General features: G+C 37.4%; 2 protein-coding genes across 2 annotated transcripts in view; one reads left to right on the top strand and one right to left on the bottom strand.

Moving 5' to 3' along the window:
• Positions 1-17,488, top strand: part of LOC127505020 (leucine-rich repeat-containing G-protein coupled receptor 6) — a 104,719-nt gene extending 87,231 nt beyond the window's left edge. Inside the window, exons 9-18 of the mRNA XM_051880254.1 lie at positions 481-552; positions 1,117-1,185; positions 2,234-2,305; positions 3,263-3,328; positions 3,579-3,650; positions 6,192-6,263; positions 8,946-9,071; positions 9,915-10,069; positions 11,510-11,590; positions 13,931-17,488. Of these exons, the coding sequence (XP_051736214.1) occupies positions 481-552; positions 1,117-1,185; positions 2,234-2,305; positions 3,263-3,328; positions 3,579-3,650; positions 6,192-6,263; positions 8,946-9,071; positions 9,915-10,069; positions 11,510-11,590; positions 13,931-15,180 (2,035 nt within the window). The 3' untranslated portion in view covers positions 15,181-17,488. The remainder of the gene's footprint in view (positions 1-480; positions 553-1,116; positions 1,186-2,233; positions 2,306-3,262; positions 3,329-3,578; positions 3,651-6,191; positions 6,264-8,945; positions 9,072-9,914; positions 10,070-11,509; positions 11,591-13,930) is intronic.
• A 2,117-nt stretch (positions 17,489-19,605) lies between these two features.
• On the bottom strand, positions 19,606-24,296 carry zgc:194242 (uncharacterized protein LOC100005854 homolog). Its single transcript, XM_051880255.1, has 3 exons — positions 24,218-24,296; positions 21,537-21,974; positions 19,606-19,901 (listed from the first exon to the last, which is right to left on the bottom strand). Exons 2-3 carry the CDS (start codon positions 21,970-21,972, stop codon positions 19,705-19,707), a joined length of 633 nt encoding a protein of 210 aa, XP_051736215.1. The 5' UTR covers positions 21,973-21,974; positions 24,218-24,296; the 3' UTR covers positions 19,606-19,704.
• Between the last annotated feature and the right edge of the window lie 28 nt (positions 24,297-24,324).

Raw genomic sequence — 24,324 nt, 5'->3', positions numbered from 1 at the left:
TTGTCTATATTTTCTCAATATTTAGATTTTAATTGAGAATGCATTAAAACATGCTCAAAATTTCAACCCTCTTACCACCTTTTCTTACATCTCAACCCTGTTACCACTTTTTTTTTTATTTATTTTTTTATTATTATTATTTACATCTCAACCCTGTTACCAGGAACAAGTTGATAGAAATATCAACATTAAATTATTTATAATCATCAATTATCATTTAATTATTTTATCTTTAAAAAAAAAAACAATTGTAATGGCTAAATTAATTGTCCACCCTGTTACAGTACAGTACAATGAATAGTAGCATACGTTAAGCTTTATTAATTTAGCTGGATATGGCACTGTGTAATTTATTAACGCTTAAAGACCTTCTTTCCCGAAAGAATGTAAATACATACTTGTCAAAATGGAACAGGCACCTGTTTAGAATGATCCATTTAATAAAATAATAGCCAAAAACAAATGTCTTTTTCTTCTCAGTCATTTCTACGAGAATCCAATTCAGTTTGTTGGCAGATCAGCATTTCAGTTCTTGCCAAAGCTACACACACTGTAAGTACATGTCTATGTGTGAAATGATTGCATACACATGATTAAACAGAACAGTTTGGCTTCCGATAAGGCACCTCTAAAGTACCAGTTGGCAAATGTATATCATTTCCATTTCATCATTGCTTTCATTTTGATGAATACTGTAATCTTGCTCACCTCTTGCCATCACCTCTCTCATAAGTAAACATTAAACTAGTAATTTGTCTCCAAAAAAACAGCACGTTTCAATTATAACCTCATAAATGCCATAATATGAGATTTAGCTTTTCATAAAACCAGTAAAAAGTAATTTATCTCTCTCCAATTACACAGATAATGCATAAGAATGCTGTGAGGGTCTATTCAGCATTCATTATTTTGACACAAAGTCTACCGTCTTCCATTGTTGATTTTGGGTAGTGTTGCAAGTGTAATCAAAATGATGGAATCAAGTAGAATAATATTCCCTCCAGATGATGGAGAGCTAAGTGTGTACGGTAACAGTAGACATCCCTGTGGTTTTGCTGGACGACATCTTCATTAGCAGAACGATCCTCACTAATGAGTTATCTAATCTCGTTTTAGCTCTTTGAACGGGGCCACTGAGATCCGAGAGTTTCCAGATTTGAAAGGAACCACCAGCCTGCAAGTTCTGTGAGTCTGAGATCAAATGTCCCCATTTCACGCAGGATCGGTTTCACTTAAGAGACTTCCAGAAGTTCTTCCCACCGTCGAGGACAATGGAATAACCGTTGACAAAATAGAGATGCTTTTACTGATCTCTCAGCATGTCAGCAGGTTTCGTACAAGGGTAAAAATGATGCTTAGGCAAGGCCATACTAAACCGAGGCCTCTAACGTTTACTGGTGAAGCATCAGTTAATATGAAGTACATAGTTACTGATCCTAAAAGCCACGGAGCATTAAACTGTGCGTTAGAGTTAAGGCAGAAGGGTTTTCAAACTGCTTTTGGTCGCACCCAAATCTGACGCCATTGTTTGAGCTGCACGATTCTGGATAAATTGAGAATTTCTTTGCTTCAAACAGAGATCATGATTCTCCCACAATTCTGAATAGACAGCCAAACAAAATAACATGTAATTTACTATGAGTTCTGACAAAGTATTAATAGCTGCAGTCTATTTAAAATGTTTAATTCATCTGAATGATATATCCAAATTCTGTATCCTGTATTCAAATTCTAAACTTCATTCCCAGTTCTGTGATAATATGAATCTTTGTAACACAAAATTAATGTTACCGTGTGGTTAAAGTGTTTGTAAAGCCGTTTCCTACGTATACATGACAACTGCTCTCTCTGGATCAGTGGCAGCGCCAACACAGATCTGAATGATCTGGTGTGATTGTCAAAGGTTTAATAACCAGTCGAATTAATGTCATTTAGAAATAAGATCGCGTGAGTGTATTTACCGAGAGGTTTACTATAGGCAAAAAAAAGCACTGCTAATATTTTATGAATTTAATCATTTTAATTTAATTTTAATTAATCAATTTTAATGATCTTTGTCTTGTTTCCAGTAAAAAATATCTGAACATGCTTAAAACAAGACTTAATTTTTTTAAAGGTCATCATTTGCAGTGCATTTACATTCATTTATTTGCCTGTTTTTCATTCACTGTTTCTCTCTGCTGGTTCACACACACACACACTCAGTGTAAACTTTCCTCTTTGATTTTCTCAGTACATTGACCCGAGCTGGACTGACCGGCCTGCCATACGACCTCTGCCACCTGCTGCCTAAATTAAGAGTGCTGTGAGTTTCATAAATACACACCTGCAACACAAACACATTCGAAAGCTCATCTCTCAACGATTCCTCAAGATCCAAACTGGCAAAGGGAGTTGGAACTCACCCTGAGGGATTTGATGTAACCAAACTTTCAAGGAGTTCCTAAAAGCCTCTTTTAACATGAACTTCAAAACACAAGCAGGTGGATATTTAGCCAACTTTACTCTGAGAAAAGTGTGTTCATTTTTTTAAATCATTTGCGCAAGCTTGTGCAAACAATTTGAAAGGTAAAGATCTCAAGTAAATTTTACATTTTTTTCTTTGTCTTTATCACTCTGTTTAAAATGGTTAGGAGCAACTACTTTCAGGTGGACAAGTTCAGTTAGAGAAACCCCTGCAGGAACAGAGAGACTGCTCAAATGTTCAAATGAAGAATTAGACCTCTGGGGATAGTAGCTGCTTAACATGACATTCTCTCTCTATATGCACCTATTCTCTCTCCACGGTTTCTTCTTGCATAAACACTATAATACACTATTTGGGTATAAAAAAAATATAATAAAAAAAAAAAAAAAACTAAACGACAGAGCATCATACTGACATGCAACTAGCACTAATTATAATGTTATTATAAATAACGTTAACAAACATGTATACATTTCAAAATGACAGAAACAGTATAAGGTAGAGATAGTGCACTTGTACTTATAAGTAATTATAACTTTAATTTGTATATTTTCATATTCTTTTATGTATCATTTGATATTAAAAGTGTTTGATATTGACGTGTTAAGAATTATATGAAGTTATTGTGAAGTTTTACCAATCAACTTCTGTCATTAGTCATGAGCTAACAGTTATGCTTTTTGAGATAAAGAAGTGTCTTCTTGTTAAGATAAAGTTTTACGCAGACTTTACTGAGAACTTTACTGGGAATCTTCCATGAGAAGACATTTCTAATCTATATTTGTTTGATTTCAGGGAGCTGTCTCACAATGTCATAGAAGAGCTGCCGAGTTTCTACCACTGTGCCTCGCTTCAAGAGATGTGAGTTCAGGCGTCTCTCTCTAGTGTAACAGAGGAATATTGCTAATATATCTAAGAGCCCTAAATAACCCGCATAGTACTTGACTAATGACAGTCATTACAGTAGCAATCCATCAGTGTCTATATTTTGGAAGCTTTCAAGTGTGTCCATGGTTGCTGTGTATGATGTCTGGCATAATGTGCGTGTGTGTGTGTGTGTGTGTGTGTGAGTGATGCAGTAATACGAGCTTTTTTTGTTTTGACTCGGCAGAGGCCTGCAGCACAATCTGATCAAACAGATTGAGATGAACACATTCCAACAACTCAGCTCTCTGCGCTCATTGTGAGTACTGTACACACAGACACACGAACACACAGGTTTGTTTTTGTGAATTGTGGGGATATTCCATAGGCATAATGGTTTTTATACTGTACAAACCGTATTTTCTATCGCCCTACACCAACCCTACACCTAAACCTACCCATCACAGAAAACTGTGCACATTTTTACTTTCTTAAAAAAAAACTCATTCTGTATGATTTATAAGCCTTTTTAAAAAATGGGGACATTTGGTAATGTCCTCATAAGTCACCCTCTCCTTGTAATACCTATGTCATATCCATGTCACTATACAAATTTGTGTCCTGATATGTCACAAAAACGAGCGCACACACAGACACACACACACACACACACGTAATGGTTTTTATACTGTACAAGCTGTATATTCTATCCCCCTATACTACCCCTACCCCTAAACCTACCCATCACAGGAAACTGTCTGCATTTTTTGAATTTCAAAAGAAACACCATTTAGTATGTTTTTTAAGCAATTTGGTTTACAAGGTGTCCTTGTAAACCATGTTTACGTTGTAATACCCATGTTATTATACACATTTGTGTCCTCATAAACCATATATACAAGAACACACACACACCCCCCTTCTGATGGCCTCAAGAGTTACCATACTATTTAAAAAATGCTAGTGAAAAACACGAGTTATGCTTAAGATTTGCAGTTTTCTCATTTAAAGGTACATAATGTAACTTTTGTGTTCAAAATTAATAAAATAACGAGTCAATACAACATTAATCTTTTTGTCTTACCTGATTCACTATGATAAGCCTATATTAAGTGTTTATACTTAAGACCTAGCGGGATAGTTTTTGCAGGAAATCATGAACATGTCACTCGCTCGTGTGTGTCTCGTCATATCCATAAATAGAGTAAAGTTGCTCCGGCTACATTGACGCGTGTCTGGTGTGGGAATAGCAGAGTTAGTTTTCACAACGAGTGAGAAAGTTTGACATGGAGCAGCTAAATCTCCAACCTCCGGGGAATAACCTGTTTTAAACAAACACCGAACAGAGGAGAGTCTGCTGGCAAAAACAGAATGTGACAGAGCTTGTAATAAAACAAGAATCAACATTGGCTTGGCTTTTCGGAGATGCCAAGAACTGAGGGATTTGAAGTGTTTAGAAATGTGACGCGGAGATGATGGCGTTTTTATTTCACAACAGGTGAAGACCCTCTACAATGCGAGTAAAACACATATGCAACTAAATCCTCACTCTGGGCGACTAAATAATGTCTATCATTAGCCATAGGCTAATAAATTCTTAGATTTACTCGCCAGTGTGTGTGTTAGAGGTGAAATATGTTTAGCATAGATATATTTTCACTCACTTAACACTCTGACTGAGCGCTTGTGTGTCGCTCTCCGTCAAGCGATCTGTACTATTTCAATTCAGCTCAATGGATGAGCAGCGTACCCATATTTGATGTACCGTAAACTCTAGGGCGAAGGCGCACGACCCGCCGTCACTTTGCTGAGAGCGCTGTGTTTCTCATATACACGCAGAGAGAGAGAGAGAGAGAGAGAGAGAGAGAGTCTTGCGTACCACGCAGAATTGACGCGCTATATGTAAACGATATTCTTTGTTGTATTTTCCAGTAAAAATAACGGAGTTCATTTGGAATTATTCAGCTTTTAAGAACATGCAGAAGAGATGCCAGCTTCTCCGGTAGTGGGAGGAACTAATGCACAAATGGCAATATCATTGGCTGGCACTCATCTGTCCCTGTTTTGATTTGGGCAAATCAGTTTGAGGAATTACCATGTCTATTAATGGGTAAAACTACAGTAACAGTAACGTCTTCAGCTAGTCAGCTTGAGATCCTTTCCATCTAAACTAGTTTGAATGTTTTATGAGCAGTAAGATAACCATATTCATCTGCAGTCACACAGAGCCGAAGTACAACCAAAACAATATTCTTCCGCAAAATGCATGCAGTTTTGTTTTTTTAACACTTTTAACACTTACATAGTGTACCTTTAATATACATTTTTCATTACAAATTGAAAAATAGTGATGGTTTAAAAAAATAATAAATACTAAAATGCCCCCCTTTTTGCTTAGAGGCACTCAAACTGCATGATTGGTTTGATAAAATTAAGTTCACATGTTAAATATTTATTATTCTTTTCAGCACTAACATTTTAACAAGTTTAAATGGGATTTAATTATTTTAAGCAACTCCACTGTATAAATAGTTTTTTTGAGAATATTGATATTGTCTCAAGACAAGAGCATGTACATTATTTTTAACTCAAACACAGAAATAATTGGTAAAGCTCACCAATACTTCCACCTAGAGGCTAATACATTCTGTAAAAATTAACCAATTAACATCTTGCCAACCAAACGCCAGAAAACTTTAAATAATGATTATTGTTATAAGAATTTGAGAGCAAGACAGGATATCTGATAAGAATAAAAACTTTTATGTTGGCTGTCAAGATCTGAGCAAAAGCATTTCTGTTTTTATGAGAAAAAGAGAAATGACAGGTGTATGGATGAGTAAATGATGTTTTATTACAGGGATCTAAGCTGGAACAGGATCAACACCATCCACCCTGATGCCTTTTCCTCTCTTCAGTCTCTCATCAAACTGTAAGTAAACTATATGCAAAACCGTGCCAGTGCATATCACTGGATTTGCCACTGAAAATAAAGCTCACACACCTCAGAGTCTAGATGTCTGTATAGATGTACAAAACTGTTATTAAACTGTGACTTGGCACATCATCCCATTTGCACAAACAAAGAGATTACATGATGCACACTTTTGAGTTTTTGTCATTTGTGCAATGCTTTCGTTGGCTCAAAGTGAAAAGACTGCGGTTGTAATCATGGTTAAAAGCTCTGTGCAGTGGTGAAGACGTGCTTCATCAGTCACAGGCGATTAAATAAAGCAGCATTATGTGAAGAATGTGATGAATGAGTGATAAAGTGTGACAGAGTGAGGCTGATACATTTGTACAGCGATTAATGACAGTAGAGCGTCATACCAGAGCAGATATTGCAATAGTTACAGACCTCATATAAACCTCTAAGAAATTATTCTGGGGAAAAATCACTACCAAACAAAGTGCACGGAAAAGAAAAATCACTGTTCCAGGCTCAATACAAGTACAAATCCATCGACAGTATCTATGGCATGCTGCTGATTACCACAAAAAAATTATAATAATTTTGACTCGTCCTTCACTTTGTAAAAACCAAGCAAAAATAATTTTCTGTGATAATAAACAGCATGCCACAGATGCTGTCAATATAGCCTTGCTTATATTGAACCTGGAACATGCAAAGTTTTATTTAAACTGATACATTTCAGCTTTCATCAGGGTTACAAGTTCAAGGCCTGTGTGCCAAAACATGTCGGTTTAAATAAAACTTTCTCCAATCAATAAGTGTTGTTGGATTTAGAAACCTTCACGGCCTCTTCACGGCAGAACACGGTTATTTAATATTATATATATAATGTATCTATTTATTCATTCAAATAGTATTTGGACCTAAAAATGTTTAAATTCCTTTGCACTATTTAACAAAATATTAAATCAAGTTGCACTTATTTTATTTTAATTTTGTATTTTATGAAAGATTGTGTAAGCACCCTTTTATCTATAGTTCATAGTTTTTAGATTATAAAAAAAAAAAAAAAAGCTATTCTGGTCAAAATTAAAGTGGCCATATTATGCTATTTTAAAGGCTCCTAATTGTTTTGGCGGTTTCCTACAATAGGTTTACATGCATCCAAGGTCAAAAAACACTTTAATATTCTCATAATATACATTCGAGCTAAACCCCTCCTTTCCACGAACCTGCTCTGCTCTGATTGGTCAGATGGCCCAGTCTGTTGTAATTGGTCTACTCTGCTCTGATTGGTCAGATGGACGAGTCTTCTTTGATTGGTCTGCTCTGATTGGTCAGATGGCCTAGTCTGTTGTGATTGGTCTACTCTGCTCTGATTGGTCAGATGGCCCAGTCTGTTTTAATTTTGGAAATGAAACACCCATTACGAACAGTAATGATGGCGTCAGTTTTACCGTATCAATTCGAGCCTGAATCCGATAATGAAACATTGGAAGAAGTAGCTGATTAACCCGTGCGACCATCGCAAGCACAACTTAAGCAGGACGTTTCTAAGTGGTATGTTTTTATTTAGCTTGTTTGTAGATGACTCTTCATGTCCTCATCTGTTTGGAAGTGCATGCAAAGTGGATTTGCTCCCACAGTGCAGAAAACAGTGTCTTCTCAGTGTTTGAGGGTCAAAGTAGACGTTGTTCACAGGGAGCCAATGAAAACAATAGACTGGCATTATGCAAATTAGTTACAAACCTACATAGGTTTGAACAGGAAGTGAGTCTGAAATTACTGACAACTCATTTCAGGCAGTTCAGAATCTGTCTTTTGTTTGGGATACAATAACAACTTGAGGCATGGGCATCGGAAGCAAAAAAACGTGGGCGTGTTCTCCCCAATTTTTACTGGAGTAGATGCCATTTCCTGTATTCTGGTGCCTTTTAATTAACAGAGTGTCTGTTTGCCTGCCTTGTTGGCAAATACTATACACTAACTGATGTCTGGTTGGACCAGACAAAATTCCGGAAGACACTAAATTGATTATAGCAGCAGTAGTGTAGGGGTACGGTGCCTTTTGCCAAACTCGCACTACTCCCTTTTCCCATCACATATCAGATCGGAAAGGCATTTATTTTCAATAAAAATGAAGTGCCAAGTGGAATGGATTTGAGGAAGCAGAAGTGTGGAAGTCAAGGCTGTAGCTAAAACATGGAATGGAGTTTAATTTACTAGGGCATTACTCAAGTGGAATGGATTTGACTGACGGCGCTCTGAAAAGTGAACAGACGTATGCGCTGAATTAGAGACAGTAAAAGTGAGTGGGTTCAATATCATTGGTCTTAAAACGTGGGTGGGTCTTGTCCCACCCACATACAATGGTTCCGATGCCCATGACTTGAGGAGAACTGACTTCATACATCCACTAAAATCACTGACACGCCAGCTAATTGCAAAAATGGCTAAAAAGTCAATGTGATGGTTGGCATCATGTCTGAAGGGAACAAATTTCACTTCAATAGCTGCTCCAACAACTCTACTTCCAACAAGATTTCCAACAGAAGATCTCCAAGGAATAATGTTGGGAAATGTTCACACAAAATTATCTTATGATATAATATGGGACATTTAAGTAGGTACTTCAACTGTAGCAACACCTGCAACTTTGTTACACATGATAATCCATTTAAATCTCCTCTCTCCATCCAGAGATCTCACTGGGAATCGATTGAGCAGTCTCCCACTAGCTGGGCTAACAAGCCTTACTCATCTTAAACTGAAAGGCAACATGGCACTCTCGCGTTCCTTCAGAGAGGAGGACTTCCCCAACATAAGGTACATTTGTGGTAACCAATAACCCCAAAAAGTCAATCAAATCCACTATCCCGCACAACAACAGATTATCTAGACTTAAAACACTTCCATGTTAAACCATCAAAGAAAATTCACAAGTGTCTGTGGTTACTAAAGTCCCACAGCACAAATGCCTCGAATTGCTCAAAAACACATGAAGGTTTTACTCTGTTTTCAGAGAAACGTTCAAACATTTATAGATTTGACAGTTTCAAGATACTAACAATCTGGAACATTCTGTTCATTGGTATGAGTAAATGATTTCTGTTTGTTAAGTTCCCTAGAATATCTAGCATGATGCAAGTCATCTGACAGGCGGAAAGATTATTTCAAGATATGCTGATATTCTCAATACAGAGAGGCTGTTATAAATATCCTGTCCTGATTCATCAACAGCTCAAGGCTTTGGAAAAACTCCAAGACTTCAGCCTTAAGTGCTGCCGTGATTTGATTAGCACCTCAAGAAAGAGAGATTTCAAGTATTACCATTTCCAAAAAAGCAACTGATTAAAATTAAAGAGAAATCACGGTTTCAGTTGTGACCCAAATACATTTAAAATAGCCTTAGTGGTTAGATTTATTGCTAGATTACTTCGTGCATTATTTGCAGATTGAGGAATCATTTTTTCCTCTGAAATGGGATCTTTTATAGTTTTCATATTTCCTAAAACTGATGCAATATGTCCTTATTTTTTCATTTTAAAACTCTATTTGGCACATAATAAAACATAAAATATAAGGTATAAAAATATGTGATGGAACATATTAAATTATTTTTAATTTTGTGTTTTAATTTGATACATTATATCATTACTGTTGAAACAGGGTAATTGAGATGCCATATGCCTATCAGTGCTGTGTATTTGGAGCCTGCAACAGCTACAAAGCAGCCAGTCAGTGGGAAGAACAGATGGGCAGTGAAGAGGAAGATCTCCAGAAGAAAGCGCTGTCCCTGTTCCCCATTCACACGGACAACAACTGTAAGTCATACAACTTAACACTCAGGGGTCAGGAAACGCACCGTCTCACAAATCTGTCTAACATTATACAACGTTGTGATCATAGACTGTAAAAAAAAAAAGATGGACAGCGTGTCTTCACTTCCTTCCACTGTAGAAAAACGAAGCCAAAATATCCCAGTAACGGTCATTGCCGAGTATGTTGTTTGGAGCCCGAGTCTGCGCAGTAATGATCCTGAAGTGGAGCGCGGCATCAAATAACTAAAACCAAACATATTGGGAAAATGAACACTTGAACATTATGGCTACGTGATGAAAACTACCTAAAATGACAGAAAGCATCTTTGAAAAAAGATATTTGAAGTGTAATTGGATATTTAAGTTTGGCTCATGTCCCACTCCATGAGACATGGAGAAGGCGGGGTTCATGACTTGTACTACAGCCAGCCACCAGGGGGCGATCGAAATTCTTTGGCTTCACTTTTCAGGACGCGTGCAGCACAATAGATATATATATATACATAAATGCCTCATTAGCAGCTGTTTCAATGGGCCGCTATACGTAAGCCGTCCGCCATATTGGAGCGCCCAAAGCCGGTTCGTGAACATATCAAAAATTGTTATCAGGCATTTAAGCTTAAGAATTTAGATCAAAATGGTTTTAGACTTTCTGAGGTGGTCTCTTCACCTTCTTAATAAACATGCAAACAGCTAGAATAAACCAGATGGTTGAGTTTAAATTTCAACTATCGTGGCAAGTTTCCCAACTCTAATACTGTATTGTATCAAGTCACTCAAGTTTGTACAGTAAACCTTATATCAAAGTCCCTGTAGCCAAAAATGAAAACATTGGCCTTACACAAACACTTTCCTCATATGAAAGGAACATAAAAGCACCACTTGTAGCGGTTTTCCACAGAGTGTGTGTGCGCGCATCTATTTTTATTTGCTCTCTTCTATCTGCCAGTCTCTTCATCTTTAATTAGCACAGTAGAAACATGTCAGGGCCTTACAGTAACCGCAGGTATTTGACAGATGAAACAAAATGTGTCTTTTCTCCATGCATTCCTCGATGCAATCTGATCAGGTTTCAGACTTGAAAGGAGCCCTCCATAATTACACTCCATGGGAAATTAGATAAACATTAACAATTCAAGGTCCAAAACATACCAGTTGGCTTATCGGAAAATAACAAAACCAGAGCGTGAACAAAGTCTGATGATTGATTGCACACTGAAGGAGAAATGGAAAGTTGCAACTTAGATGTGTTGGGTGTTGAGTGGTGCTAAAGCCCTTAGATAAATTAATCCGTTCCAGCAGACTTGATGTCCATAACATAGTGATTTATCTTCTGCCAGACTGAGTGCATCATGCCATCTTGAACACTGAAGACTATTTCATCATGCTGCCGTAAATGCACAAAGCAAAGATGCCTCATGCTTTTCATGTGTTCACTTGCAGATGACCTTGACTTAGAGGAATTCCAGTTAGCTATTGAAGAGTCCAAACTACAAACCAGCATACAGTGTACCCCCATCCCAGGTAAATACAATCAGCAGCATATCTCACCTTGTAGGTCAAATGTATGCCACCAAGACTATGAAGGCCTGTTCATATCAAGTACAAACAAACTAAACAACAAGCATGTTATTGGAAAAACGTATTTGCAAAGAATTTTTAAACCAAAACAAATGCACACTTCTCAATATCTCCACCAACATAGCGTGATTTGATTACCATCTTGAGAAATTTCAAGTGTTGCCATTTTCAGAAATGGTGCTGAAAGAAAGAAAGACAGAAAGAAAGAAAGAAAGAAAGAAAATTTGGTTTCAGCTGTGACCCAATTATGTATAAAACAGCTATGATGGTTAAATTTTATTTTGTATTTTAATAAGATTTGACAAATATTAATAAATGTGCTTCAGTATATTCAAAAAGATCATTTATATACAGGTCCTAAAACTAACTTTTTGTCACCCCTACCAATGGCTGGTGACTTTTTAATTTACCGGCCAGTGAACTGTTTTTGCAAAAACAGCCAGTTATAGCCGCTTTTCCACAATTTGTCCCAGGATTTTTTTCCCCCCAGACCTGTTGCTGTCTGCATTTCCATCGCAGTCTAAAGTATTGTGAAGATTAGGCAAGTTAGTCCGGTGAGGTAGGACTGTGTGGGACTTTCCAGTTCCCACTGTATTTCGTCCTCCGCATATAAGCTTCATAAATTCCTGACCCTTGTCGTCGGTCGATCGATCGATCATATTTTTTAAACTCCATTGTTGCTTCGAATAGCAAACAACTCTTACTGGACGCACTGCACAGACTTTTAAAAATGGTGGTTGAAATAAAATGCTGCATGGAGTCAACCAATCAAAATGCTGCTTGAACTCAACCAATCAGCATGTTCAGCACCCAAGTCCCACCCGCAAAGGTTTCAGAACTTTGAAAAAGTACTACCTAGCGAGCAGGGACTTTCTGAGGGAGGAATTTTTACTCAGAACTTCATTTACATACAGAGTACCACACCTCAAAGTCCCTAGTTCCTGGGGAAAGTTCCTGCGGTGGAAACGTGGCTTATTACACCAACGTTTTAGATACCAGTAAAAATTCACAATTCTATATTCCAATTTTAATACCACAGCCAAAACTACTAGCCTAACTAATATAAATTTAAAGAATTATTAAAGATAAGTAACAGTAGTTTTCAGGTAGAAACACTGACTAAAATAACACTGGATAATCTTCACTGTATAAATGAAACAGATTAATCCTTATTAAAGTTTCAAAAGTTATTCAGTCAAGAGCAGTGAGTGATTGATTAACATTAAAAATACAGACAGCAGCAGAAATATTAGGCTGCTGTCACTTTAAGACATAATGCACAGATCCAATACACTGTTATTTACACACGTGTTGTCTTTCTCGACTGTTTACGTTCACTCAAGCCATAAGCAACTGTGGTTGGATACTCGCCGAGATGAGCTTTTTTTTGACAATTTTGTTTGAATATATCCGTTCAAGCACAAGACGTTGTTAAACAGCTCATTTCAGTATTCACATTCTGTCTGAGATGCTGCTTTCTGGATGCGCGCTTCGGATGTGTGTGCACACTGAAATCAAGTTCTCTTTTGCGTCTTCTTGCACTACAATATTTAAATTGGCAAAGGCTTAAACTTTCACAACAATGCAGTGCTGGTCCTTCAACTGTCTCGAGCATCATTTACATTTGTTTACGTTAATGTTCTCACAATATTGCATTGTTAGGATTCATAAAAATGTTACTGGCCAACTACCAATTGACACCGTTTCATATATAATACTCGTCAACGCCCATTTTTACATTTGGCGCTGGGTAATTGTTAATTTTAGGCCCTGCTTATATATGTGATCACGTAGTGTAACACGGAAGACCTAATATTTTTCTTTTTTATATTCTATATCTACAAGCTATTAGAAAACAGTTCTTTTCACCAAAACCATTCACTAATTTCTGCCATATTCTCTGAAAAAGTTCACAAACTCTTTTTAATTACGGAGAAAAAAAAAATGTAGTTTATAAATAAGTTATTAGATTCTTGCAGTACTATATTTCTGACATTGTATGAAGATGTTAATAAATATGTACTGGATCTCATGAAACAAGCACAACTAATTGATTTGTACTTAATTCGAGAAAAAAAAAAAAAAAAAAAAACTTTCGAAGCAACAATTTATGCAAGAACTATTTTAAGAAAGATTCACAAAATATTTTTGTGTAACTTTTTGTTGTGCATTTGAGCCAAAGTAAAAATTCAGTCTTGGTGTGAATAGGCCTCAAGTTAATAGGCCTCAAGTATTCTTTCTGTTATAAGACTCAAATTCTAATTTATCATTTCACCCCTTCAGGTCCATTTAAACCATGTGATAACCTGTTTGACAGTTGGGTGGTACGGCTTGGCATGTGGCTCATCTCTTTGGTCTCGCTGATGGGAAACAGCCTTCTCCTCTTGACTGTCTTTGCATCCCCCAGCTATCTCTCCCCTGTTAAGTTCATCATCGGCACCATCAGTGGCGCCAACCTGCTTACGGGCCTGTGTACCGGCACCTTGGCACTGGTTGACGCCCGGACATTTGGAGAGTTCGCCATGCATGGAGCTCAATGGGAAATGGGTGCAGGTTGCCAAACAACAGGCTTTCTTTCAGTACTAGCCTCGGAGGGCTCCATACTCTTCCTGACTTTGGCTGCAGTGCAGTGCAGTGTGTCCGTGTCGTGTGCTCGTGCCTACGGAAAGTCGCCCTCCCTGGGAAGTGTGCGAGCCGCCTCAGTGGCGTGCTTAGCACTTTCATTGGCAGTCAGCGCTTTGCCACTAATTGGGGTCGGGGAGTACGGGGCCACTCCACTCTGCACGCCATCTCCACTGCCGGATGGCGAACCTTCCACCCTGGGTTTTATGGTCGCTCTGATAATGATGAACTCCCTGTGTTTCCTGGTGATCACCGGGACTTACATCAAACTGTACTGGGACCTGATGAAGGGTGACTTCGACAGCATTTGGGATTGTGCCATGATCAAGCATGTGGCTTGGCTCATCTTCACCAACTGCCTGCTCTACTGCCCCGTAGCCTTCCTCACCTTCTCCTCCCTTCTGGGACTCTTTCCTGTGAGTGAGGAGGTTGTCAAATCAGTCGTCCTGGTACTACTGCCTCTTCCTGCAAGCATCAACCCCCTGCTCTACCTCCTCTTCAATCCACACTTCCGCGAAGATGCACGTCTCCTTTTTAGCAGAGCTCACCACCATCATGACCGCAACCTGGATTCCTTCATCTCGGTTGACACGGAGAAAAGCTCATATGACTCCACTCAAGCCCTGGTGTCCATTGCCGCTGAAGCAGATGCAGTGTTCGAGAGTTCATCAGCACCAAACCCAGAGACAGTCACCCGGTTTTCCTGCCCACCCTCAGTGCCTCTCATCCCATGCCAGATGCAGATGAAACCCTCAACAGAGAGGGAGAGCACTGGAGAGAACCTGGTCAGGTCAACACCAGGACTCATCACCAAAGAGCAGGAGCATTTTAGAAGCAGTGGGCTGGAAACTCATAATGGCACCTTCTTTTCTGGAGTCTACCACTCCCCACTTCTCTCAGCTCATTCTTAAGTCTTCTCCTAAACTCTAAAGTTTTCAAGGACTCTATGAGTGTGAGAAGTTGCGAGCCCACATATGAACTGACCCCTAAAACCTTCAGAGCTGACGAACAATGAACTGTTTTAATGTGGGACTATATACAACTGTACTGTCCCAACTGCTACATGGCATATAAAAAAGAAAAAAGAAAAAAAAAAGAAAAGCCTACTCACATTTTGTGACACAATCTTGTGGGCCATTCGGTAATTTAAGAAACAATCTTAAATGTTCAAAAACAAATATGCATTTATTTTTTGTAACTTTTTAACTTGTTTTTGTAATTAGGCTTAAAGGAATGTTCCGGGGTCAGTATCATTACCATCCAGGGAATACTGAGGATTTTCAAATAAAAGAATTTTCCATTCAACTCCCTTCATAAAAACATTTAAATTCACACTGTATCTATAAAACAGTTTTACATAATTACAAATCCGCCAACAGAAATTATTTTGGTAATGCATAACCAGAAATTAATCTTATGGAAGCTTATTTCTGCGACAAAATAAAACATAAAAAGGTTATTACAACATTTTATATCACAAGTCTGTCTTTTTTTCTCACAATTGCGAGATATAAACTCACAATTGCGCATTGTAAAGTCAGAATTGTGTGATATAAATCAGAATTGCATGATATAAAGTCAGAATTACAAGATTTAAACTCATATTTAGGACTTCTCGCAATTCTGACTATAACGCAATTGTGAGTTTATATCATGCAATTCTGACTTTATATCACACAATTCTGACTTTATATCTCGCAATTGCGAGTTTATATAAAAAAAGTCAGAATTATGAGATAAAAAGTCGTAATTACCTTTTTAATTTTTTTATTTAGGGGCAGAAACAAGCTTCCATACATCTCACAATTCTGACTTCTTTTCTCAGAATTGAGATATAAACTCAATTGTGAGTTATAAAGTCCAATTCTGAGGAAAAAAAGACTGACCCTTTTCTCAGAATTGCGAGTTTATAACTCACAATTCTGACTTTACAACTGGCAATTGCGAGTTTATATAAAAAAAAGTCAGAATTGTGAGATAAAAAGTTGCAATTATTCCTTTTTTATTCAGTGGTGGAAACAAGCTTCCATAGAATCTATCTAGAACAGTAGTCGCACAGCTAAAATGATTCAGACAGCTTGTTTTGAACCTGGAACATTCCTTTAATTTGAAAAAAATCACAGGGATGTTTGCTGATGTAAAAAAAGGAGTTATGTATCTAAATATTTCAATGTGAAAAAGGTCTCTGCATAAAGCTCAGTTCTTATGTCATGTATCTAAAGCATTATGCATTCATTTCCAAGTGTGTATATATATCAAAGTCTTGTTAATTATATGCAAGTTGTTACTTGCTTATGTGCCCCTAGTGAAAAAAAAAAAAAAAAAATGTACGGGAAGGTAAATACCTATGTATATTGTCAAATAATATTTAGTGTCTTGAGAAACAACAACAAAAGCATCATACCAAGAGATGCTTAAACATAAGGCCAGAAACATACTCTCTGCAAGTACACAAAAGGCTTGGCCAACGGTTCCTGTCCAACTCTACATATTTAACATGCATTGTGGTGGCAAGAAACCTCGAGAGAACAGAGTTACCTTCAAATGTCTGTGCCATAAATTCAGGTGTCTAGCTATAAACATGCTGACAACTCATTTTAACTAATTGACTTTCTTCAAACCATTGCTTCAACATGACAGAAGTTGATCTAGGAGACATTTTGCTTATTCATACCACAATCCACCTGCCAGTAACTGCAATGCAGTATGTATTAAAATGAGTTAAAATGTAAATCGTAATTCAACACAGCATGAACATCAAGCTTGTGAAGTTAGAAGCACTGCATTCACGTACTTGCATAGACTATGTCTGAGCCTCACAACATATATTTTCAGAGTTGCATTTCCTTTTTTACATCAAGTTAACAGGATTAAGGAAGAGCAAAAAGTTAAATGAACATGTCAGTGCTAAGATATAAAAGGAACTATGAATGATTTGATTAGGTCGTAATAAAGCTTGGTCGGGATCTTTTACAGATTGTAAAGTAGGCTAGCTATTGTATTGTAAAATATAACTACCTCTGATCTAGCATGCTATACCTTTTTTATCCGTATTGATTTCTATTCTTTTTATATTAAATGTATATTAAAATGTAATTTTTTATATTGAAATTTTAAGATCTTTGTACAACAGACACTATTCTGGATGTAAATATTTTCATATTTCTGTACACATGTGATAAAGAATGATTTAATAAAGTTATTAGTTTCATAAATGTATGTCTTGAGGACTACTGAACAATTCAGAGAGATGTGAATGTAGTGTACCTTTGAATATTTTATCAACAATAAACCCAGATATAAAAGAAACTATAAAAATGAGATTCAATTAATTTAATTCAGATGTTTGTCATATACACTACATGCACATTTTCTTGGGTTGCTTTAAAGTGCTTCTCTCTTGTGAGCAGTTTTCTTATTTGTATTCACATTATAAGTCTTTTCTTCTGTCTCCACACAACCCTTCAAACACAAGAGAGAAGGCAAACACTGCGATTCAGAGTGAAGAACCAAATAACAATGGTTCCCCCCAGTGGCTCATATGTGTAATGACAGTGTATGATGTGTTGAGCTCAGACCTGGCAAGAAAACAGTTTAAACATATAATAGCCCAAAAACCTTACTTTGTTCTTCTGTAATGCATGTTCAGCCGTCCATTTCTTTGCCTTCTCTCTAGATTTGTTGTGTTTAAATTCTGAGGACTGGAAAGTAAGAGCCCTTTAATTTTCAAGAGAAATGTTGGGCAATGACAGTCATAACACTTGAAGTAGTGTGAAAAAGACAACAACAAAAAAAAAAAAAAAAAAAAGAGAGCGTTGACCTAACTGTTATAGTTTTTCACGCTTGCTGACTTGATTCTCTGAATAATGTCTAAACACACACAACATAATTATAAAAAAAACTTCCAGTCTTTCATATAAAGTTCACCCAAATACGAAAATTTTGTCACCATTTACTCGCCTATGTACCAAACACACTAAGACTAGTTCATTGTCAAATGAAGATATTTTTGTTCCTACATTGAACGTTTTCAAGCTTTGAATCTTCAAGCTTAAACAGGTAACGTTACATAAAGACGGTAAAAGTAATCCATGTGAATCAAACGATGTAATCCACATCTCAAGCTCAATCCTTTTGGCTTGACGTGTGATCGTGCCTCGTGGATTACTTGATTTTGGGGTGAATACCTTTAATAATAGTCAAAACCACAAAAAATAAAAACTTGAAAAAAGATTTTTAAAATGTCATGTTGATTCCCATTAATACTTTGCCAAATGTTTATATGCAGATCGCAACCTATAGGCTATTGACAACTCTCTTTAACTAAAATCATATACAGCAAATTACTTTCAGTGAATATTAGGTATTCATCGTGTTGTTTTTTACTTACTGGTGATGTTTCTGTCGAGTTTTGCTTGTTCACTGATGAACTAGGTCTGAATGAGTTATCATTTTGCCCACTGAATGTTCACAGTCGTCATTGTACGACCTCGCGTGGCTTTTCTGCTGATGCATTATGGGTTTTGTAGTGAGTTTTGTAGTTTTTCGGCTTTGTTTGTCGTAGTTTGATCGTCTTTTTCGCGTGAACTTAGATCAAAGTTCAAATAACAGTTTCTGTCCTCTAAACTAAAATGGCAATAACTTTTTGTACCTTTCAGACACCATTCTTAAATCAAACAATGTGTGGGCCAAAAACAATGGTTTTGTGTGTTTTTTTTTTTTATTATTATTACTATTTTTGTAACTTTTCCTTTGCTTGACTTTGTAAATCTTTACACCTTTTATTGAAATGTTCCTTAAAATAACCTTAATGTAAATACATATATGCCTAGTATAAGTGATGCACAAAACTTTCGGCAACATATTTGACCAAAATGGGCTGAAATCACTGACTGAAACAGTGACATTTCGTTAGCCCTTCTCCGATCTCCCAATAATAATACACATAAAATTCTGTAAGTTTTATAATGAAATTCAAATAATAAATGATGTAATGTCACTGTAGCCATTGCGCTCATGAACCGATCATCTTTAGGACCTTCTAGTTATAGCACGAAATAATCATAAATGAACATCAGAAGGAATGTTGAAAGAAACAGTACAACTGAAATGTGTCATGTCTCATTTAATCGCTAAATCAGTGTTTCAACCGCGGAAACACGTCATTACCCCAGGAAAGCCATTTAATATTCATAGTTCGTTAGTCAGCAAGAAAAAAAAAATTCTATAAAGGAGCATTTTGCTAAATATGCACTATATTACATATTCATTATATTTTTAATTGACCAATTGTCTTTATTATTTAATGTATTATTGAATAAATCTAGATAAGTCAATTTACAGCCACAGTTCAAATGTTTATTATTCAACAACAAATTGAAATACATTCGATCCTGGCAGGCAGGACAGATATCTTATCATATCACACAGTAATTTTACTTCACAGCAGTGGCAAAAATAGCTTGAAACGTGACAAGTTTCTCTCTTTTGTTCTCCATTCGGACATCTGTGAACCCAGAGGACTGCAGCGCTTCCATGTAGACCTCAGGACGCCAGTTCTCCCCGCTAAACATGTTCTTCGAGGCTACTTTTTTAACACTCTCTAGTCTGAGAGCTGTAACCATAATTCCACCTAAGGAACAGAAAATAATTTTTGAATATTAAACATTGGTCAGAGTGATACAGCTTAATTCTTAAATCATGCTCACATGAATCATCAGGTCTGCAGAAACTACATGCTGTCATTAATGCAAAACCATTCCATATCAATTCAAATGAGCACTTTCACTCTAATTGTTATCCTGGTACTATCATTTTAATGAAAAAGTCTATTAAATTAGATTTTTTTTTTTTTTCTATTAAGGCAATCTCATTCACTATGTTTACATTAGGGGTGTAATAGTTTAAACTCAGCTATTCAGTCAAGAGCAGTGAGTGATTTCCTTGTCCTTTGTTGTTTGATTAACATTAAAAACACAGACAGCAATATTAGACTGCTGTCACTTCAAGACATACTGCACGGATCCAAAATACTGATACTGATACACATTCGTTGTATTTCTCAATGTTTACTTAAAACATAACCTATTGTTTGCTAGGATACTTGGCAAGTACAAATTTTTAAATGGAACTTCCCCAAACCGGAAGTGCCTCCCATAATCCAGTGGTTCCCAACCATGTTCCTGGAGCCCCCCCAACAATACACATTTTGCATGTCTCTTTTGTCTGACACAGCCATTTCAGGTCTTGAAGTCTCAACTAATGAGCTGATGATCTGAATCAGGTGTGTTTGATCAAGGAGACATCGAAAACATGCAGTGTTGGGGGGACTCCAGGAATGTGGTTGGGAATCACTGCTATAATCTAAACTCAGTAGGCTCATCAGGAAGAAGGTGGATAGGTGTGTAGTGTTTCTTTACACAGTGACCGCCATCTACTAGCCTGGCAGCATAATACAGCATTTTTAGTCATTTTCGCGGATCTGTGTGAACGGGGATCGTTTCGACAATTTTTTAAAAGTGCTCATTTTCACTTTCAAAAAACTCAGTTTTCTTCATAATTAAATTTAGTTTAATTGCTATTGCTACTGGACACAACACTGACATAAAAAAAAACAAACAACGGAAACGTTTTTTCTTTGTATATAACAACACTGTCAAATTGATCCCCGTTCACACAGATCCACAAAAACGACTAAAAACGCTGTATTATTCATGCCAGGCCAGTAGTTGGCGGTGTCACTTTGTAAATAAATACTATGCGCCTGTGCACATATGCATTCTTTTACAGAGCACTCGTGCCAAATGCGCATGCCTATAGACTAAACACGTAACGCTCATGTTAATGTCACCATTTTCACAGATCTGCATTTTTTTTTTTTGCACTTTAAAACCGTTTTCAAAAGTTTGAGTTTTCAGACCCCCAAAACGCCATTGTCATGTCTGTTTTCCGTTTTTAGTTGAAAACAGTGTCGTGTAAACGGCTCCTTTGACACCCCTGTTCTATGGCATTGCTGCAAATAATAACCCTTTTTGGATCCCTTTATTTTTAAGAGTGTAAGATGCAAATATGCCCCCCTTAAGAACAGTGTGAATTTATTGCTAAATTGTAACATAGGAGTTTAGCGTGTAGGCTACAGGATGATGATGGTGATGTTGCATCCTCCATTTTATTAAGGGAAATAAATAACATTTGCATATTAAGTTGTTATAGCACAATATTGAAAATCATGAAATCATGTCCCACTATTGCTTTTATTACTTCTCACCTGGTTTCATCACTCTGTGAATCGCTCTCGCTCCCGCTTTCAGATCCGGCCAGAAGTAATAACAGTTGCAGTGAAACACCTTGTCAACAGTGTTTTCCTCTATTGGCATGGCCACCAAATCACTGCAATACAACACAGCCTTTCCTCTGGAGATCTGATCCTTCATGCGCTCACTGGCCATCTGATGCATGTATTGTGAGTAGTCCACACCGATCAGTTTCCCTCTCGGGCCCGTGAGGAACTGCGAGGCCGCCTGCAGACCAAGGCCCGGCCCATGACCCAGCTCCAGCACCGTGTCGTTGGGTTGTATGTTGCTCAGTTTCACAGCATTCTCCTCCAAAATCTGATTGTGCCATTTAAAGAACTTGCTTACCAACCATCCAGTTAAAGAATACGTGGGGTGACCCAGCTGTTTGCCCACCTTTTTAGACAGCATTTCTATGCACACAAAACAAAATTATTTATTTTACACACGAACATTTGTTCTGTCCAAATCAGAATAGAATGCAATTCAAAATGATTTTTTACAATAATTTCATAAAAATAAATCATCAAATAATAATTTAATCAAAAAATACTAATAATTCAGTAACTGAAAATGTATCGGAGTATCAATAATGTAGTAGGGCCTACTTTAAAAAGTGAACAAAAAGCACCTTTTAGGCATTTGTATCTGAAAACGAAAAATGTAAAATGATGCGTTTGTGAGAAAGTAGCCTAGGTACAATTCATCCATTATATTATATTATATTATATTATATTATATATATATATATACACACACACACACACATCCATATATATACCAATCAGGTATAACATTATGACCACCTTCCTAATATTGTGTTGGTCCCCCTTTTGCTGCCAAAACAGCCCTGACCTGTCGAGGCATGGACTCCACTAGACCCCCTGAAGGTGTGCTGTGGTATCTGGCACCAAGATGTTAGCAGCAGATCCTTTAAGTCCTGTAATTTGCAAGGTGGGGCCTCCAATGGATCTGACTTGTTTGTTCAGCACATCCCACAGATGCTCGATTGGATTGAGATCTGGGGAATTTGGAGGCCAAGTCAACAACTCAAACTCATTGTTGTGCTCCTCAAATCATTCCTGACCCATTTTTGCTTTGTGGCAGCACACATTATACTGCTGAAAGAGGCAACAGCCACCAGGGAATACCATTTCCATGAAAGGGTGTACATGGTCTGCAACAATGCTTAGGTAGGTGGTACGTGTCAAAGTAACAGGACCCAAGGTTTCCCAGCAGAACATTGCCCAAAGCATCACACTGCCTCCGCCGGCTTGCCTTCTTCCCATAGTGCATCCTGGTGCCATGTGTTCCCCAGGTAAGTGACGCACATGCACCCGGCCATCCACGTGATGTAAAAGAAAACGTGATTTATCAGACCAGGCCACCTTCTTCCATTGCTCCGTGGTCCAGTTCTGATGCTCACGTGCCCACTGTTGGCTCTTTCGGCGGTGGACAGGGGTCAGCATGGACACCCTGACTGGTCTGCGGCTATGCAGCCCCATACGCAACAAACTGCGATGCACTGTGTATTGTGACACCTTTCTATCAGAACCAGCATTAACTTTTTGAGCAATCTGAGCTACAGTAGCTCGTCTGTTGGATCAGACCACACAGGCCAGCCTTCGCTCCCCACTTGCATCAATGAGCCTTGGCCACCAATGACCCTGTCGCCGGTTCACCACTGTTCCTTCCTTTGACTACTTTTGATAGATACTGACCACTGCAGACCGGGAACACCCCACAAGAGCAGATGCTCTGACCCAGCCGTCTAGCCATCACAATTTGGCCCTTGTCAAACTCACTCAAATCCTTACGCTTGCCCATTTTTTCAGCTACTAACACATCAACTTTGAGGACAACATGTTCACTTGCTGCCTAATATATCCCACCCACTAACAGGTGCCGTGATGAAGAGATAATCAGTGTTATTCACTTCACCTGTCAATGGTCATAATGTTATGGCTGATCAGTATATATATATATTTTTTTTTTCTGATAAATTATTAAGTTATATGCTTTTACAGGGACATGAGATGTCTAAGATAATGTTCACAGTATCCATAAAGTAGAACCACAAGTATTTTAAACTGTTGTTCTTTTGTTCCAAGCAGGGTGGACATTTTTGATCTACCATTTCATTGATTTTGTTTAATAAATGGTTACATTTATTTACCCGAGGTTGACTAAAATTATTTTTCAAATGTTTTATATCACGGTATCATGATTACACATACACACATTTAAAAAAAAAAAAAAAAAATCTTTTAAAAACTGTGAGTTTTATTTTCTAAATTTTATGAGGTCCAAAAGGCACCGAATACCACGGCATGTGCTGCTGGACTATGACATGAGAAGGCCCATTCTCTGCGTTCTAGTCTAATGTAAACTCACACGGGTACAGACAAACTTATGTTTAAATAGTTTCAGGGTTAAATGCTTTTGCACGAAAAAAAAAAACTTTTAGTTTCGATATTCACTTTTCCTTGGTCGTGCTCTATGTTAGCGACAGTCTGTCTTTTATGACAAGCACAACTTGTCGATTTTATAAGTATACTACAAATATAGTTAACATAACATTTAATCAAAAACTGTCAACGCGTGTTGATTTAACAGCAGTATTATGTCTGCTGCTGCTCTGACGCGCTTTACTTACCTATAGTAAATAAGGAACCATGTTATTCCACCGACTGCACAATCTGAGCGTCACAACCTGTCACTCACATGAGATCGACCAATAGCAAGCTACACACATCCAACCAT

The sequence above is a fragment of the Ctenopharyngodon idella genome, chromosome 22 (assembly GCF_019924925.1).
Source record: "Ctenopharyngodon idella isolate HZGC_01 chromosome 22, HZGC01, whole genome shotgun sequence".
NCBI lineage: Eukaryota > Metazoa > Chordata > Actinopteri > Cypriniformes > Xenocyprididae > Ctenopharyngodon > Ctenopharyngodon idella.
The sequence above is the reverse complement of the archived record's forward strand: the minus strand, read 5'-3'. Positions and strand labels throughout refer to the sequence as shown.

What these genes read in the sequence shown, in the direction of transcription:
- zgc:194242 (XM_051880255.1), bottom strand. Translation starts at nt 21,972, where the DNA reads ATGCTGTCTAAAAAGGTGGGCAAACAGCTGGGTCACCCCACGTATTCT. An exon ending in TCACAGAGTGATGAAACCAG is followed by an intron (nt 19,902 to 21,536) that starts GTGAGAAGTAAT and finishes TCTGTTCCTTAG; the next exon opens with GTGGAATTATGGTTACAGCT.